Source organism: Alligator sinensis, unplaced genomic scaffold (genome assembly GCF_000455745.1).
Source record: "Alligator sinensis unplaced genomic scaffold, ASM45574v1 scaffold487_1, whole genome shotgun sequence".
NCBI classification, from domain to species: Eukaryota; Metazoa; Chordata; order Crocodylia; family Alligatoridae; genus Alligator; species Alligator sinensis.
In genome coordinates this window covers 1,578,081-1,596,307 of record NW_005842301.1, presented here as the reverse complement: position 1 = coordinate 1,596,307, position 18,227 = coordinate 1,578,081, and the positions used below count along the sequence as shown (strand labels likewise).

Here is an 18,227-nt window from a genome sequence, read left to right as displayed (position 1 = left end):
GGGGGTCCGTGAAGCATGGCGGGCCCTGGAGCGGCAGGAGAGGGTGAAGGGGCAGTGGGTGGATTGGGACTGGACCCAGAGCAGCAGGGTGAGGGGTGGAGCAGGACAGGACCTGGAGTGGCGGGGGTGGGGGTTGGAGTGTGGCTGGACCTGGAATGGCATGGGGCAGGGGGAGTTGAGTAAGGCTGGACACAGAGCGGAGGGGAAGGGATTGTTGAGTGGGGCTGGACCAGGAGCGGCGGGGGGTGGGGAGTTGAACTAGGCCAGACCTGGAGTGTCGGAGGGCGCAGGGCCAGATGTGAAGCTCCATCCCTGCCCCCTCCCCCACATCATTCTTGACAGGCAATTTACTAGTTTTCACATAAAAGTGATATTAGATCTCTTTTTGATAACACTCCTAACCAACTAGACATTGCTTTATCCAGTGCAGAGGTACCATTTGCTTGTATAATCCAGGAAGACACTGATATTATGGGCACTCAGAAGATTATTTTTACATCCATAAGGACTAGCCTATTTCTAAAGAAAATTGCACAGTGCCAGAAAACCACAACTGTAATTGTTATGCTTAAGAGAGATTTCTATAGATATAAACCACTGTCTAGGCAAGTTCAAGCATCTCACTGTGACAAGAGAAAAACAAGTTAAGTATTGTTGTAGTTAGAAGTCACAGTACCAGTTTCTTACCCCGACAGTCTCTTCCGTAGTGGTCTGCACAGCACTGTGGAACCCAAGTGGTGGAAAAACAGCTCCTCCTGCACCCTCTTTTCAAGGACCTCCTAAGTTGAGGCCATCTATTGCTATCGTGAAATATTGAAAAGTATCCAGAGCTTGGAAACATAAAGCGGTGGTGTGGATAAGAGGAGGACCTGTAAAATGCATTTTCATAGTAGTAAAGGCACATCTTGCTTTCCCCCTGTAAGGAAAAACAAGCAAACAAAAAAACCCCATTGGGTTAAAAATGCCCCAAGGTTTGTACTTCTGAGTTAATTATTCCCCCACACCTTAATTAGAGGAAATAACTCTTCAGTTGCATTGGTAAAATTGTTCCAAGAGAAGTAAAAATAAAATTACATACTAGTGGGCAATATTACCCAGATACAGGGTGGGGGAAAAAGGAAAGCCTTCTCATTTTTTAGCCTAACTGCTTGATAGTTAGGAATCTGATAGAGAGAGCAGGAGACAGGTTCTAGACTCCCCTCCCCAAGAGGTCTGAACCTGAATCTCTTGCTTTCTGGGACTGTGTTCAAATCACCAGGCTTTAGTTTGCACAATATCCAGGCCCCTCTCTAGAATCCTCTTGAAGAGGAGATGCTCCAACTTGTGTTTAATATTAACTTGATAAAATGGATGGAGAGCTTTGGAGAAGGTTTTGTCTCATTAGGAGCAATAGCCCTGGCTCCCACTCAGAACTTCTCTTATCCAGGGCAGAATTCCTCCTGCACAACATCCTGTTGATCTCTTCCTTTTGGCCTCTTATATCTTTCTTTCATGGTTGCCCAGGGGACTCAACAGACATCTGGATGCTGAAAAATAAATTTACAGCTCTCTTGCTCTCTCTCCTAATATTAGGTCCCATGTTCATATCATCCAATTGCCTCAAGACTGTTACTATATTTTTACAACAGTTCTTCACAGGAGGGTTATCTCCAAATTACAAAAGGTAAACCAAAGCACAGGGAAGGAACTGAATATTAGCCAATTTTTTTTTCCAGCCCATTTGATGGTTCAGGGTCTTTCAAAATTAAGCCACTAGAAATCCCAAGGGGTGCATCCACACATGCACACATGTGCACTTGCAGCAGCTCAAATAGAAGTGGTGCAAATTTGAGCTGGGGCTTTTTGCCTCTGCGCATGTGCCCGGACATGCATGTTGTTGTGGAGCAAACTGTGCCACTTGGGGAAAAATAACCCTACCTGGCTCCTCCCAGGTCTGCAGCCAGAGGGAGCTAGAGCCTGGGACCAGCACCTGTGCTGACCCCAGCAGTATAAAAACCGCCCATGGCCAGCAGCTCAGGGATACTTGCCCTCAGGATCTTCTGAGGCCCAGCCACTTGGTATCTGGGGATGCTAGCTGCTTGCGTCAGCTAGACTGCTGAAGCAGCATCCCAAATTCACTTTTTAAAAATTCCCCAAAATCCACATTCTTCCACAATTAGAACAAAAGAGAGAGAGATTGATCAGATGGGCAATGTTTAATTGCTATATTTACAATGTTAAAGAAATTTGGAAGCCTACCAGTGTCTCTAGCATCATAATAAAATAAATCCTAAATATCTATACGTTTTAATGTTTGCTTTTGGTTTCCTTATCACATGGTGGGTGTGTGATGGGGGGATGTGGGGTTTGCAGGAGGGGGCACGGCAGCACTGGCAGTGGCGGGAGCGTGGTGGCAGCAGTAAGTGAGGAGCTCCCGCAGACACCACTGGTGCTGACACCACTGGCGCTGATTGGAGGTCAGCAACCACCCGCAGACGCCGCCAGCAGCATCAGCCATGGCCAGCAGCAATCTCTGATTGCCTGCAGATGCTGCTGCCAGTGGGGGTGGGGAGCAGTGGCAAGTGGCGACCACCTGCAGGTGCTGCCGACAGTGTTGGTGGTACGTTTTCTGAAGGGCTGCACTGCCACGCTCAGGGGGTGCACATGCACCCGTGTGCACTCCCTATGTGTTGCCAATGGTCCTCTGCCCCCCACAGGGCAGAGGCCCCCCCCCATAGCACATGAACTGTGGGGTCCCACAAGGTCCCCTCCCCCCTCCTCCAGCCCCACAACCCCCTACGTACCTGGCATGAAGCTGGTCCAAATCCCTGCAGCTTGCACCACTGCCTGCTCCGCATGGGCAGGCAGTGTGCTTCAGCACCGAGGAAAAGGCCAACCACAGAGATGCTCTGAAAGGCTACCAGAGTGTCTCTGTGGAGGACTGAGCCTCCAGTTGCCTCAGGGCATGGTCTGGGACTGTGCCCTGACCCGTTTTTTTTTCCCCCGGGGTATTGTTGGATCCCTGGATATCCAGGGGTCTAATTTTGCCCCCATGCTGCAAATTTGCAGTGCAGGGAATGTTTTTTTGTTCCCGCATGTGCCTCTTGCAGCGTCTCAAAGGGGTTTGAGATGTTGCAAGAGGCACGTGCGCACTCATCTGGACATGCCCAAGGAAGTGAAATGTATGGCTATGGAAATAAGCATGCCCTATGATGATATACAATGAGCTCGAGAAACCCCCCACCTTCAGGTTGTGGGCATGCATTACAATGGTTTGAGACCTGCTTGCTGGTGTAAGTCAGTCCCAGGGGGTGCTAGTTAATAGCTGTCCTCAAGGACTGGCCTGGTCTTGCTAATGACTCCACATTGGCAGATCCTATGATCATACAGAATTTTATGCATAACAGAAGTCTCAGTCACAAAAGTGCTGATCATGATTATGATCAGAGATTCTCTGCCTTGGTTCTACCCAGGCATTAATTTTGAATGTTGTTAAATCATTTATTATAAAACACATTTATTATAAACAATGCTATCATGTATCAAATGGCCCATCCACAGTATTTTACAAGTGATGAATGACTTAATAAGTTGAAAGAGCAGCAAACTTTACCCGTTGGACTGATCCAGGAGGACAAGAAGGCTCAAAACCACAAAGCCCACAGGTCTCAACAGATCCCTGAAAGAAGGAAGACAAAAAAACAAACACACACACACACACATTTTTCACTTTCTCTGTCAATTACAAGTTTGCCTGTGATAAGGGCAGTGAACCATCCCTTCTAGACACCCAAAACTTTTAACACTCCTGAACTGTTTGTACATGTAGCTGTATAGTGTAGCATTGAATGGACAACACATGTGAATGAGGGACTGGGGGTGGGCAGCAGAGGAAGGGAGGGATTGATGTTTTATTATTTATAAATATGTAAATACTCACCTTAAGCTCAATGGAGAGGAACTCATCACAGCGAGACCCCAGGTTTGGAGGCTCCAACAACTGATCAATGCCATAGGCAATGCCACCATCAAACTCCATATGCCTCTGGACAATCTTGGCATTGCCATTATCCACCAACAGCTCCCCCTTCAAGACAGATTAGTAAGACAATAGCATTCACTAGTACCTAAAGCACCTACAATATGGATATCTATTGGAAGGAATGAAGTAAGGTTAAAATGTGCTGCATGCCACAATATAAAGCAAACAATCAGACTGTGGGGAACCAAGGAGAGTGGGAAGGATGAAATTCATTCCCTAGTGTATGAGGGGGCCTTGTGTGGCTGAATCCTCATTAGTACTGATCCTACCACTATGCAACCAACAACTTCCTTCATATTGACCTATTTGGGACCAGAATGGAGCCCTAGATGGGACCCACTGTTGCAGAGGACAATGTGCATGGCCACTCTATCCATTTCCACAACATCTGTCTGGCTCCATCATATGGATTAGGTTTGATGAGATCTGAATAAGTCCTTTGCATCTGCATCTGACTATCCCAAATAATTAGATCCTGTGTCATCACATTACACTTGTTCACATGGTCTTGATTATTTGGGTGCAATGGAAAAAGCAAACATACTTCTTTAACTGCCAAGTAAAAACCAAAAAAAACCCCAAAACCCCAACAATTCTCAATGTCCAGAATCCATGTAATAACTTCAAGTCCAACCCATCTTCCACAGCAGTTGATTCATACAAATTCACCTTAGTCATCAGGCTTCTAAATAACAAACCTATTTTTTGCCTTGTAATTCCAAAGCACCTTGATTGAGGATAAAATCTGTATATTTCTGAGGCATAGGATGCACTTGGGGGGATGTGAGCAACCAGTTATAAAATGGACCCAATTATTGCCTAGTCTCCAGCATCCACTTTTTGGAGATCACTGAATGGACAGTCACCTGACAGCCCCAGACACATCTGGATGCCAGATTCCTGGACCCTTATCAGTCTGGTTTTCATCCTGGGTATAGCAAAGATTGTTTGTTCTTTTGGCCTTAGTTGACAATCTTAGCCTGAAGATCAACAGGGGAAATTTTGCCCTACTGATCTTACTAGATTTTTTAGAGGCCTTTGATACAGTTGCTTATAAGATGTTGATAAAGCATTTACTTGACCTGGTGGATATTCATGCAACCTTTCTAAAATGGTTCTGCTCTTTCTCAGCAGGCAGATCCCAGATGGTGGTGATGGGCAATTGCTCAATGCATCCTTGGGACTTCCCTGTGAGGCACCCAGGGCTCCCATTTGTCATGACTCGTGTTCAGTGTGTACATGCGGCCACTGGACAAGATTGTGCAGAGATTTAGAGTGAGATGCCATCAGTATACTGATGATATCCAGCTCTACCTCTCTTTTTTCATATGACCCAGGCCCTAGTGCAGAATTTGGTGGCATACCTTCTAACAGGGGTAGGATGCCAGGAAGACAACTTCACTGCTTCAGAGTCTGCACTGGCTCCCAACAGGTTTTTACGGAAAATTTAAGGAGCTGGTTTTGGCCTATAAGGCCCTAAATGGTCTGGATCCTATGGACTTAAGGGACTAACTTCTTCCTTATGCCCCATATCAATCCCTAAGGTTAGCTGAGAGTAACCTCCTGCAAGTACCATCAGTGTGCCAAGCCTGTGTGGAAAAATTGCATAAAAGGTCATTCACAGCACTTGCTCCTCAGCTCTGAAACTCCCTCCCCCTTGAGGCCAGCTGCAGCTCATGCCTTGATGTCTTTCAGAAACTTTGTAAGAACATCCTTTTTGGTAAAACATTTAGCAAGCATAGCTTGGTTAAGATTTTTTTCAAGGCATTTCTGTTTGGCTTTGACACTCTATTTGCTCCTTAAGTTCTTTTGTTTTCTTGTTCATGCTCCTGTTTTACAAGCTATTTTGTTCATTTATTGCAGAGAGTGGTAGTGAGCCATGTTAGTTAGTTAGTTAGTCAAGCAAAAGGTAGGGCAGAGTGTTACTTTATAGACAAACTAAACCAGAGAGGCAAAAGTTTGAATAAATAACAGCTTTCTTCTTCAGATGGCATTCACAGCATCTGACAAAGTAAACTGTTCCTTACAATAGCTTATGTCTCTCTGAATTAGTCTATAAGGTACCACTCTGTCCTGCTTTCTGCTTGTTCTCTTATTATAAGCTACTCTGAGCCCTTTTTGGGAAGGGCAGCATAAATCAAATAAACAAGCAAATATATAAACAAACAAAATGTCCATGAAACTTTTTTTAAATAATTATGTTTTTCTTCCCCATTTCCTATCTCAATTTTTCTTTTAACTCATTTTCATTCATCATTCCCTATTCTGAAAAAAACATCAACACTAACCATGTCTACATGAGTTGCTGACTGTGCAGTAGCCTGATACTATGGCGTAGTAGCAACACATGGCAAAAAATCGTGACATGATGCTACTGAACAGTAGTATTAGGTTACTGTGTAGCAGCATTACAAAAAGGCATTTGTTGGCACTACTGCGCAGTAACTCGGGTTACTGCACAACCAGTCCTTGTTTATACAAGGACTAAATGACTGTGCAGTAACAATTGCACAGTCAGTGTCTCATGTAGACACAGCCACTGAGAACCATGAAATATCTGCTTAAGTAAAGCAACCTTCCTGCTACCCCTTTAGTTACACTGCTGTTGCTAAATATACACACATACCTTTGCCCTTCCTGATCCATTCTCCACATTCATAGTTTTGTTCCACCTTGATTGGCTGAACTAGATACAGGGGTTTAGGAGTCTTTTACTGTATCCAAGCTAAAAATCTCTATGCTGCCAGAAGAGGCTCATGGGCCTTTAGAGCTCAAGGTTTTGAATTCAGTTTCTGTAAGTGAACCACTCAGAAGGTCAAACACAACTGAACTGTTTTTCCTACATAATATTTTCTGTGTAGTGAATAAAGTCCAAATTTATTACTTACAACATTACTTCTGCTGCAACTGAATGAGATAGTGGATCCATGCATGGTCCTTACAGAATTAATATGTGGCAGGTTACCAGCTACAATCTGGAGAGACATAAAAGTAACACAATAGGAAAGATCAGGGAAACTAAGGATTGATACATAAGATTTTCCTCAGAAGACTCAGTTGTAACAGCCACACTGAGCAGAGTATTGCTATTATGAAATGAAGTTGCATAAGGATGGAGTTAGTGGAACTACTAAAATATTGCCAGTTTGAAACTTGACACTGTAGTAAATGGTTATAAACTGACTGAAATTGCCTTCAGTTTATTTGTTGTTCTTAAGAATTTGCTCAAATTGCAGAGTTGAATAATTTTCACTTGGTCTGTTTGAAAACATCATTTAGACTATTTTTCCCATGTGGTTAGATGTGTAAGTCACATGGTATGGTTTCTTTTCACTTATTAAATGATAAACATTTTCCAAACCTCAGAAGAACACTTTTTTGATGAATCTGTAATACTTTCAGGTTTCATGCTTCAGCCTAATTTCCAGACCTAAGCACTGGTCAATTATAATAACACTAAATTCAGTACCTGTTAAATTAAAATGTTTGTGATTCCCTAGTTTTTGCATTTTAAGATTTAGGCCAAAATGGGCTCTGCAGTAATCAGTCAGTTTCTACTGGATAATGCTTTGCATTGTCTGAGAGCTCTGGCTCAGAATTACCCTTCAAATCCGAGGTCATTTGTTTATTTGGCAGAAAACCCTTTTAGAGATGTCCAACTGGTTTCAGGGTCCTCTCCTTGGAGATCGAAATACCTGTGCCTCCCACTGCACTGATACTTTTACCAATGTTACTTAGGCTACACTGCTACAATTACTTGGCTGCTTTAAAAGAAATGCAGTGGTTCCAACCTTTTTAATCACTATTTTTACCTTCATGTCTCTAATCATGTGCACTTTGAGATATGCTGCCAGCTCGTCTCTGTGGTCTTTATGATACAACCATTTTTGCCTCTTCTCAGGAAAGCTGTTAAATACAGCATCAGTAGGCCACAGCATGGTGAAAGGTCTGTGGATGGGGTTGTTAACCATAGTGAATAGCCCTGCTTCCTGTTCAGAGACACAATACAAAGCATAAATGCACAGTATGAAAATAATAAATGGATCTGGTATCTGCATGGATGGTCCACACAGTCCCAAAATGAAGCATTCCAGGAAAAGAATGCAAACAGCTTACCCTCAGAAGTTTGCTGTAGATTTTGTAACCATATGCTTCTGCCACATCAGTGACATTCTGCTATAAAAATAATAGAAAATGTTGGTTACAAAATGTGAATCTGAATTTTACTTACTGAAATTCCAGGTGAAGAAGCAAAACTGCCAGTTCTCAGAGCCAGAAATTTTCCATTGCTGGCAAAGTTTGACCAAGACAAAGCTGCTATTTTGATTTCTCTCATGTAGTACTAATTTAATATTGTTATGTAACAAACCAGAGCTGTAACTGGCATTGTATACTATACCCTGCACCAGCAACTGCAAATAGCATCCTGCTACTGGAAATAGCCACTGCTAGGTTTTGGTGTGGCCAGTATCCAGGAAGTTAATGTAGTAGGTGCCAGGTGTAGAAGCCCTCTCAGCCCCACTACTGCAACCTCTAGTGCTGCTCACCCCTGTTACCAAGTGCTGATGAGCATAGGCACTGACTTATTTTTGATGGGGCATGGATGATGGACATGCGTTAAGTTTTATACATTTCACACAGCTCTCTCCCCAAGGGGGGCCAGAGCCCTTGGGCGCCCATGTACTCAGTGCCTCTGCTGCTGATTTTTGTTCACTAGTGATAAATATAAAAGGCAAATTTGGCAGTGGTACAATACCTGGGAAAAGGGTGGGGATGCCAGAGGGTGCCTTCTTCCAGCAGCTATTGAGATAACCTAGTAGGTGCTGGCCTGGCCATGCTATCTCCATGTACAGCATCAGTTATTCCCAAAAGAAGGACACCTCCCACCATAGAGCACTATTGGCAAATTCCAGTCTCAAGCCCCACTGCCCAGAGAAAAAGTACCCCTCCTTAGAGGGCTTCCATTCTGGTGCTCCCTCTAACTCTACACCTGGGGATCATGCCTGCTCACCTTTAGTAATGCTACTGCAGCAAGCAGACCCCATGGGGCCAAATAATTCAGTTTACCCATTTAGGCAGGCAATGGGGCACCTAGATATTAAACCCCAAAATTCAAGATAAGAGATATTCCCCTATTTGCTCAGGGAATCTGCATTTCAAAGATGTCTTTGTAATATCCTGCTCAGGTTAATAGTTTAAAACTTAGTGAAGGCTGTTCTCTGCATATAAGATATTTGCTTCTATAGTGTGATTTTTACTTAATGATCTCTGAATACACCTTGGTCCATCACTTTTGTCCTTCCACTTGTAGGCATGACCCACTTTGCTAAAAGAACTTCCCTACCCCAACACCAACATTTTGAAAGTACCCTTCACTACAAAATCTAAGAATTGTTTACTTGTCACGCTATAAAAAAATATTAAAATATTGTTCTTATAAACTTACCTGTGATAGCTGGGAGGGAATGCTAAGACTCTGAAGTTCACCTGGGATTAAAATCTTGTCAATGATATGGATCACTCCATTTAGTCCAACAAGATCACTGGTTATGACCTTAGCATCATCATTTAGATACAAACTATTCTGAGGAAGAAGGAACATACAATGTACATTTCAAAAGAGATGCTCCTCTTTTATGCTCTTTCATTTGCAAGATGCTTTCATAGAATGATAGAAAGGAGTCTTGGAAGGGATCACAGGAAGTCATCCAGTCCAACCTGCTGTTTAAGGTAGGATTGGTCCTGACTAAACCATCCCAGTCAAGTATTTGTCTAACCTACTCTTAAAGATATCCAAGGATCGTGATTCCTCAATGTTTCTGAGTAGCCTGTTTCAGTGCTTAAACAGTCCTCATAGTAGAGAGAGCTAGTTAGCTGTGTTAGTCTGAAGTCAGGCAGAAGGCATTGTATCAACTAATTCAGAGAGGCATAAGCTTTGTAAGCTTACAAAAGCTTATGCCTCTCTGAATTAGTTAGTTGTTATAATGCCATTCTGCCTTGCCTTCTGTCATCCTCACAGCGAGAAAATTCTAAGCCTCTCCAAACCTTCTAAATAAGAGGTACTAGTTCTGTATCTCCCTCCACTAAAACAAAGGGTTTAGGAGAAACATTTTACAACCTTGGGAGCTGCCAATTGGGGGCAAAACAATAAGGAGAAATGAATTGTCATTAATATATTACCTCTTTCACTGAAATATGTATTTTGTGTCCTGATAAAGCCACAATAGACTCTTGCATCTCCAAGTCACTGGACAACAGTTTATGACAACCCACAATGTGGTAGCGCACCAAATCTTTGATGAGGGTGTGATTCTTCCATTCAGCAAACTAGAGAGAGGAAAATGGTATAAAAATGTCCACATGTTAGGACATTTCTTGAACAAGAAATCAGGACTGTTAAAATAAATTTAGCCAGTAGCTAAACAGAACATGAAATGTTCTATTTTATTTGCTCTGCCTACCCTTCCCCCTTGGAGGAAGTCCAGTCTCATTCTAAAGCCAGCAGAACAGACAGAAGACAGCTGAGTTATAGGAATTTATTCCAAAAAGGCCCTCATAAGACATCAGATGCTAGGAGCAAGAGAAAAGTTGAGAAGAATATGGTTGAGAAGAAATGGCAGCACGGTAGTGAACTGCTGGGGTTTGCCAGCTTTCTGACCACAGATGAGCCCAAAACAAAGTTTTGTACCCAGTTTGGGGAAGTACAGAACCAAGACACCAAGACTGAACATCTCTGAATATTATTCTGAACACCTAGTTCTCAACTTTGAGGTTTAGGACCAACCAGCTTGACTGCTGACTGCATCACTGAAGTGGAGGAGACTGGAATTTAAACTAAACTGAAAACAAATCACCTTTGAAGTGTTTATTAAAGGAAGTGTGAAAACAAACTAATTAAATTCCTTTTACTTTGTTCTTGTACCTATATTTTCACTATGCTAGGGATTTTTAATCTAACAACACAGAACTGCACCAAAGAAGTTGTTGAGGACTAGAGCCAAGGTGAAGGCTTTTAGGAACTGCACACATTTTTATTTTCCATGTTAGCTTCCAGAGTCAGCCCTCACAAGTGTTTCTTCACAGTGTTTGAAGACTTGGGTATATGTACTCTAAATGCCTCCACAGTTCACATTTTTAATGTTTTCTGGTAACCATAAGAACTCATTTTTCCCCCAGTGATCCTAGATGGTTTCATCAGTGCCAGAACTGGGCCCCAGCATAGCTCTGAAGCATTCTTCCTTTGCTAAGTGTCACAATGATACAAACATGCTAGAGAAGTCTACCAAGCTGACAGAGACAAGATGACTAATTTATCTCCTACAGGAAGATTAATTAAAGTAGGAACTATACTCCATATTACCAGTAAAGTAACCACTCCAATAGGAGTAAGGGCTGGGTTAGAACTAGTGGCATAATCAAAGTGGGGTGAGCAAGGAACCAGCCGCATGTGTCAACTTAGTGGGGAGGGTGCAAAATAGCAGCCACTGCCCCATGTGACACTGCTACCCAGGGCACAAAACTGCTCAGTTATGCCTTTGGTTAGAACTAAATAAGTATGATAACAATTGGTCACTTGTGCTTAAATAAAATTTACCATTTGGGATGGTTTCAAAACACTATGAAACTGGAGTTCTTTGATTCACTTAAATAGGTTTAGTGAAACAGACTCTCTTAGAGGACATCATCATCAACAGACCACACAGAGTAGCTGTAAAAGTGCAGGGTTCAGAGAAGGTCATCCCAAGAAGGTGCTGCTTACCGTTGTACTGTTCTGTATTGACTCTGCATTTGGAACAAAGATGGTGAAAACTCCGGCTCCATTTATTTCCTTGATGTTAAAGGCCTAATGCAAGGAGTGATTGCCATCATTTAAAGCAGAACAAAAAAGTACAATTTTGATTATAAGACCGTTTAAAGAAAATGCCAAGTAAATTTTAAACCTTTGGACAATAACAACTGTGCCACCAACCTGGATCTTTTTGAAGAATATAGAAGCTGCTTCACTCCTCATGAGCTCCTAGAAATAAAAACAGAATGTTAATGGTGAGATTATCTTTCAATCTCTTGGTTTTTGATGAAGAGAAACAACTCATTAACAGCATACTGGCTTTTCCACTTTACCCCAGAGTATGCCTAGCACATGAAACAGCAGCTTAGACTATAGATGGACATGCATATAAAGTGCTTCAAAGCCTGCTTTCATTTGAAGTGCTTCTAATTTGGAGGAGGCCATAACAGTACTGCACAAATGTGTAGGCTCCTGCTACTTAAAGTGCCATGAAATGTGAAGGAGTTGATAATATTGCTTTGCCCCACACTGGGCCTTCACCTTGGCTCAGCACTGATGCCAGTATTGGTTTTGGCTATAAGTTGCCATCTTTGCCACAACCCATTTATACATGGATTGATTCTGCTGGTTCTTCCTGAGACACCACTTGGTGCTCCCCTTCTTTCAGAAGTAGTAGACCAGGGCCTCTGCTCACCTCCAATTGGTGGAGCATTTAATGAGCCTGGACATTCTATGATGCAGGTCATTTGTATGGAGAGTGGGTGCTCAAAGGCCACAGTCAAGAAGCCAAGTTTCTAGGGTAATGGTCCAGAAAATGGTGGCCATGGCAAGCCTTTGTGCTTGGCTCTAAAAAGGTAAAATCAAATGAGGGTTAGAGCCTGTGACCCAGAGCATCAGAGTTTGCAGTCTGTGTAACAGGGTCCTGCCTCTGAGGATGGCTGTGGAGCCTTCTGGCAGCCACACTAATCCTGTCTAACTCCGGATTCTCAGGGTACCACTCTTTCTTTACCTGCCACACCTTGCTGGAAATTAATATAAAGTGGAGAGGCTGCCCTCAGAATACTACAATAAACTGGAGGTGCTTCACTCTACCCTGCTCATCACTGGGCCACCTTGCTCTGGCCCAGTCTCTAGACTTAATCCCCTGAGCAGGATGTCTCTCCCTATACTTGGCTTCAGCCAACTCGTTTTGTTAGCCTCTATCTGGGTGGGGCTCACTCTTCTCCTAGTGCCCCCAAATGACTACTCTTCTCTGGTACTTGCTGGATCTCCTGAGCTACCCTTTTCATAGTCCTTTCATAGGACTCTTGTCTATGTGCACAGGTCTCTCTCTGTCTCCCACCCAGCTGGTCCTTAAAGGGTAATCACAGGTGTGTGGGAACAAGGGGGCAGGGTGCAATTGTTCTCAAATTGTTCTTCTTTGGTTTTTGTTTTTGTGCCTAGTCCCACAGTGTGTGCTTTTAATTGCCCACTTTTAACTGGTTTTTTTTTAACTTTTTTTTTTTTACTTTTATAAAAAAAGGTCTATCGGAGTTAAAAAATCTCTCTCTCTCTCCTATCTCTGCTCCCTGACAAGTCCCTCTTAGGGCCTGCAGTCTCAGCCACCTAACTATTCCTTCTACAGGGCTTTCTGGCTCTAGCCCCTGCCAGCAGTCCTTAGTCAGGGTTCTCAGTGTAGCCCCTTGACTAGGTGGTCTCTTTTCATGTTAGAGACCTCCCTGACTAGCAACATCTATCTGAGCTCTAAGCCCACTGATCCAGTGCACAGTATCTTCCCCAGGCATTTGCTGGGTCTTCATCTACAATTAACTTTTGTCCTAATATTCTACTCAAAGCGCTTACTGGGATCTGTTTGCTGCTACAACTTATCTGAGGTAACAAGGGGGAGAAACATTAGGGATAAAAACCCTACCCATAAATAGCCCTTTGTGACAACTGCCTGAATATAAGGTAACTTGGGAACTTTACCTGGGTCTAAATGTGAACCACCTCTTTAGTCCCAGACTTAACTAAGTTTCTCACCTATAGAGCAGGCACATGCACCCAGCCAGTCTTAGTCTGGTCATGCCAACAGACTGCAGCCACTAAGTGGTACAAAGTCTTGTACAAGACAAACTATATTATTCCCTATATAATAGTTTCTATTAATAACAGAACTTAATACTAAGCCTACTAAGGGCTCTTGTCTGATGTACTACTGCAGGCACTATTATTTTTCATCTACTGAAACTGAAATGTTTTCTGACTTGTTCAGTGTTACCTGTGTGGATACCTTTAAGAGTGTTATATATAAGTTGTTAGATTGGCCCAGGGATGGCAGGAGGGAATGGGAGGGAACAGCAGAGCAGTAGGCTAAGAAGGCTCTCTGAATAAACAAGCTTTATTGTTTTATACGTTAAACTCCTTTGTCTTTTGAGAAAAACACAGCCCAAGGAGTCAATAAAAAAAGCTGGGTATGGAATGCAGGCTTCTTGACACTCACTTTAGAGTCCTGCTCACTGAACCACTAGTTCTGTCCCCATTTGTACTAATGAAGATCTACAGAAGAACCAGAGACTCCTCCAGAAAAAAGTCACCCTTCTTCTTGTCATCTCAACACAATAGTCACATAGAATGACAGAATCACTTTTCAGAAGAGAGTTTCATTTTAATGCTTTCTTTCTGAGAGAAGTTATTTTCCTTTCTGGTTTCTTATTATCTCAAGTGACTCATGGGCAGAATTAAAAGAAATTTATTTCTAAACCTTGTGGATCTTTCATATATTTCTCAACTCCTTTGCTGAATTTCCAGGTATTTCCTGGTCAATGTTGTCCAATATCCTGCTTGTTCTCAGCTGCTGCTTTAGAGAAGGAAGTAGCTCACTCAAGATAAGTGTTAGTTAAAACACAGTCCAGTCCTTTCTGAATGCATTTTACCTGATATAGATTGCCTCTGCAGGTAAATCCATCTCCAAAACTGCTCGGACTACAGGAACATCTGCGAGTCCCAGGTCCTGTGTACTCGCAGATACCAAATCGACTACAGCCTCCATTATTCTAGTAAGAAAAGTAAGGATAGACATACATCCATGGCACTACCAGCCTGAAAATTTACACATCCAAACAGCAGAACTTGCCCTTTCTTGTGCCCATATCAGACTCAAGGTATTCTCTGACATCCTGCTTATGTGTCCTATGTCTTCTTGCTACAACTCAAAATGTTATGATTAGAACTCATCTACCTAGTGAAGCTTCTGAGCTTTTAGTTCACATCCTAAACTTCATTTCACAATAGCAATTTGTACCAAATGTCCATGTGGACACACTTAGTCAGAGCAACATTTGGTGGGTTACCTTCATCCACATCTAAAATGGACAATAGGGATTTCTTAGTTGAGAATAAGACTATACATAAGGAATGAGTGTAGAAAGGCCTTTCTGGGATATTTTCCTGTATAGATAAACCCCTAGCCTTTTCCTTTAAAGGCCTCTCCTACTTCACCAGCAAGCATTGTTCCCACATCAAGCCCAAGAGAAAAAAAAAGCTGTCCCCCCCATTCAAATTAATCTCTCTGAAGGATTTAGGTTGCTAACTTTTATTGAATTTCTGCTCATTTCAGTATCTTCAAGTATCTGGGCATTAGTCATTCTTTTCAGCAACTTCTTTAGATGAAGGGATGCAATGAAACAAAAATGTATGAATTGTCTTTGAGCTTTTTAAAGGAGACATAGGCTTGGAATAGCGAGACAGCATGAAGCCACAACTGCACTCAGTCCTTCATTCTTCTGAGACATATATGGGAGCATCATATAGTTTATAGTGTGGGGAAAGGAGGGCACACCCTTTTTCCAGCCCAATCTACTGTTCTCTTACTGTGTAAACTCCAAATTTGATTCTCCCTTGGATTTGGTTTTTATTAATGAAAAAGCAAAAAATGGCAGAAAATCAAGTTAAATTTTCTCCCCATGCTTGGCTGTTCCTAGGGTTCCTCTTCCAGGACACTTCTGTTCATGACCTGGCTACTAACTTTTCTTACAACTTGGTACATTAACACCTAGATGAATAAGTCAGCAAAAGTTCCTGTAACACTCCTCTTGTGGGTTCAACACAAGAGGACTTAGTGGGAATTAGTGGGGCATTAGTGGGGTACTTCAAGGGGCATTTCAAGCCAAAATTACAGGAGACTAGATATCAAGTACCATATTTACTCAAATAGAAGATGACCCTGATCATAAGATGAACCCTCAATAATTAGATTTGATATATGGAAAACGTATACATTTGTTATAATATTCCAGGTATAAAATCTAATTATTGGAGGTTTGCCTTGAATTTATCCCCCTCCTACTGCTACAGCATAGAAAATGAATCTGGGGGATCAGAAAGCCCCTTTGCTTTCTGCTCCCCGCTGCAACTTTTTCCTCTGGCAGCCCCTTCCTCCTCGTTTTACTGTCAGAGAGAAACATGCTTATTACTTTCCCTGAGCACATAAAAGTGAGCAGCAAATCTGAACACATTAACCCTGAAATTAAACATGGCTGTAGCAATTTGCATATAGTACCCATGCACTTAGTTCATCTAGAATTAATGCTTGTTACCATTTATTGAAACTGCTGCAAGCTTTAGCACAGGTGTTTCACACAGACACGTTTGAACAGCACTCTGGCACTTATTTATATGTAGAATAACCTTTTTTATTTTTGGCGCCCCGGGGGGGGGGGGGGGGGGGGTGACATCCTATGTGTAGTCCCCAGGCCTGGAAGCCTTGGAGTTCAGATGCCCCTAGTCTTTCTTGCTCCTAGCCAAAAGGCGGAGAAGCAGCTAGGGGAAAAGTACAAAAACAGTCTGACATTGCCACAACATTGACAGGAAACTACCACAAGGATAGCTTCGTGCAGTCCTTTTGTAAAAAAGAATAATTAAAAACATACAACTACACATATGAAATCCTTAAACAACATACATCAATTTCCCACAAAATAACCCCTTACAGAACTCTTTTTCTTCATGTAGAAACCCATGAAAAACTATTACCTTAGTAACCAAATGAAACTCTCTGCCCCTCCCATCAGTCCTCTCTGTTGGGTTAGTGAAATAAAGGGTGTTCAGTCCTTTTTCCTCCACTTAATCTCTGCCTCTTCTTCTCTGATCTCTTCCTTGTCCTGATCAATGTAGTATTTCAGTTCATGCAGTCCTACCTTCAGGCACTCTCTTTCAATGAAAGCCAACCCCTTAAAAACTGGAGGTTTCACACATTCCATAAACTAGCTTTAAAACATACTAATAAAGTCCTTAATAACATTTTCTCTGGTCCCTTTGGTATGAGTCCATATACAGTAAAAGCTGTGCTATCCAGCACTTTACTAACCAGCCTGCTCTATTAACCAGCATGCCGATCGACACAGCAAAAGCGAAACCGGAAGCCCCACTGTGGCACTTGCGGTTTCGCTGAGTCCCACGGCCCAAGGCAAAGCAGCCTGCGCGGGGCCCCCCTTCTTGCTATTCATAATTTCTGTTCAGGCCCCACTTCCTGCCCTCTGGCATACTGACGCACCAGACGTGGTGGGAGGGGTGGTGGCCTGAACAGGCAGCTGCCTGAACAGACACGTCTCAGATAACTGGCAATTTTGATTAACTGGCACTCCACATTCCCCCTGGATGCCAGATAACACAGCTTTTGCTGTAGTACCATCTCCCATGCTAACAACAGGTTTATTTCGGTGACACTCAGAAAGTGGCAGACCCTTTCCCAACCCCCCTTTGCACATGTACACTCCCAAAGCACATCCCACCATTTCTTTTTCTCCACGCCTCTCCTTTGGGCATCTAGATATGCCTCATCTGTGTTGTAACTTTCTTACCAGTAAGTTATTTCTTACAACTGTCCATGCTAGATAGGCACGTTCCCCTTTTGGTTGTTTACCTGCCACTGCTCCCCACATCTTCTTCACCTGTCCTTCTGTGAACTTTCCCACCAGCGCCATCCTGTCTCTTACCCTTACTGCTTTCATCAATTTCTTAAGATCCTTCAGGAGCAGGAGCCCTACCTTCCCTATTTTATACCTCTTCATGAAAAGGTCTGATATACTTCCAATTTCCTCAAAATTGAAGTTTCCCACCAGCATCATCCTGTTTCTCTCTTACCACTTTCATTCATTTCTTATGATCCTTCAGGACTTCCAGCCCTCCCTTTCTTATTTTATACTGCATGTAACTTTGCATCCTGATGTAATGAATCAGTGGTTGCCACACTCATGGACTCTTCAAAGAGGTTTGTATATTCCCTACTTCCACAAAATTGCAGCTGCATGAAATCAGGCAATATGCGCAGCTTTCCCCTCTCCCTCTGTTACTGCCTTGCATATTGCACTTACATATTTTGAATAGACAAACAATCCCAAGTCTGGCATCCCCCATTCCCTGCCTCCCCGCCCCCCC

General features: G+C 42.8%; 1 protein-coding gene across 8 annotated transcripts in view; it reads right to left on the bottom strand.

Moving 5' to 3' along the window:
- The window catches only part of STAB1 (stabilin 1), a 231,239-nt gene that overhangs the window by 51,031 nt on the left and 161,981 nt on the right, over positions 1–18,227 (bottom strand). For 7 of the 8 annotated variants that reach the window (XM_025209654.1, XM_025209653.1, XM_025209656.1 and 4 more), the window contains 11 exons: positions 14,726–14,845; positions 11,991–12,038; positions 11,781–11,864; positions 10,202–10,348; positions 9,468–9,605; positions 8,138–8,197; positions 7,834–8,010; positions 6,910–6,996; positions 3,920–4,066; positions 3,593–3,658; positions 688–916 (listed from right to left, as the gene is read on the bottom strand). In XM_025209654.1, coding sequence (XP_025065439.1) covers positions 688–916; positions 3,593–3,658; positions 3,920–4,066; positions 6,910–6,996; positions 7,834–8,010; positions 8,138–8,197; positions 9,468–9,605; positions 10,202–10,348; positions 11,781–11,864; positions 11,991–12,038; positions 14,726–14,845 — 1,303 coding nt within the window. The remainder of the gene's footprint in view (positions 1–687; positions 917–3,592; positions 3,659–3,919; positions 4,067–6,909; positions 6,997–7,833; positions 8,011–8,137; positions 8,198–9,467; positions 9,606–10,201; positions 10,349–11,780; positions 11,865–11,990; positions 12,039–14,725; positions 14,846–18,227) is intronic. The other variant, XM_025209655.1, reaches the window with a different exon arrangement.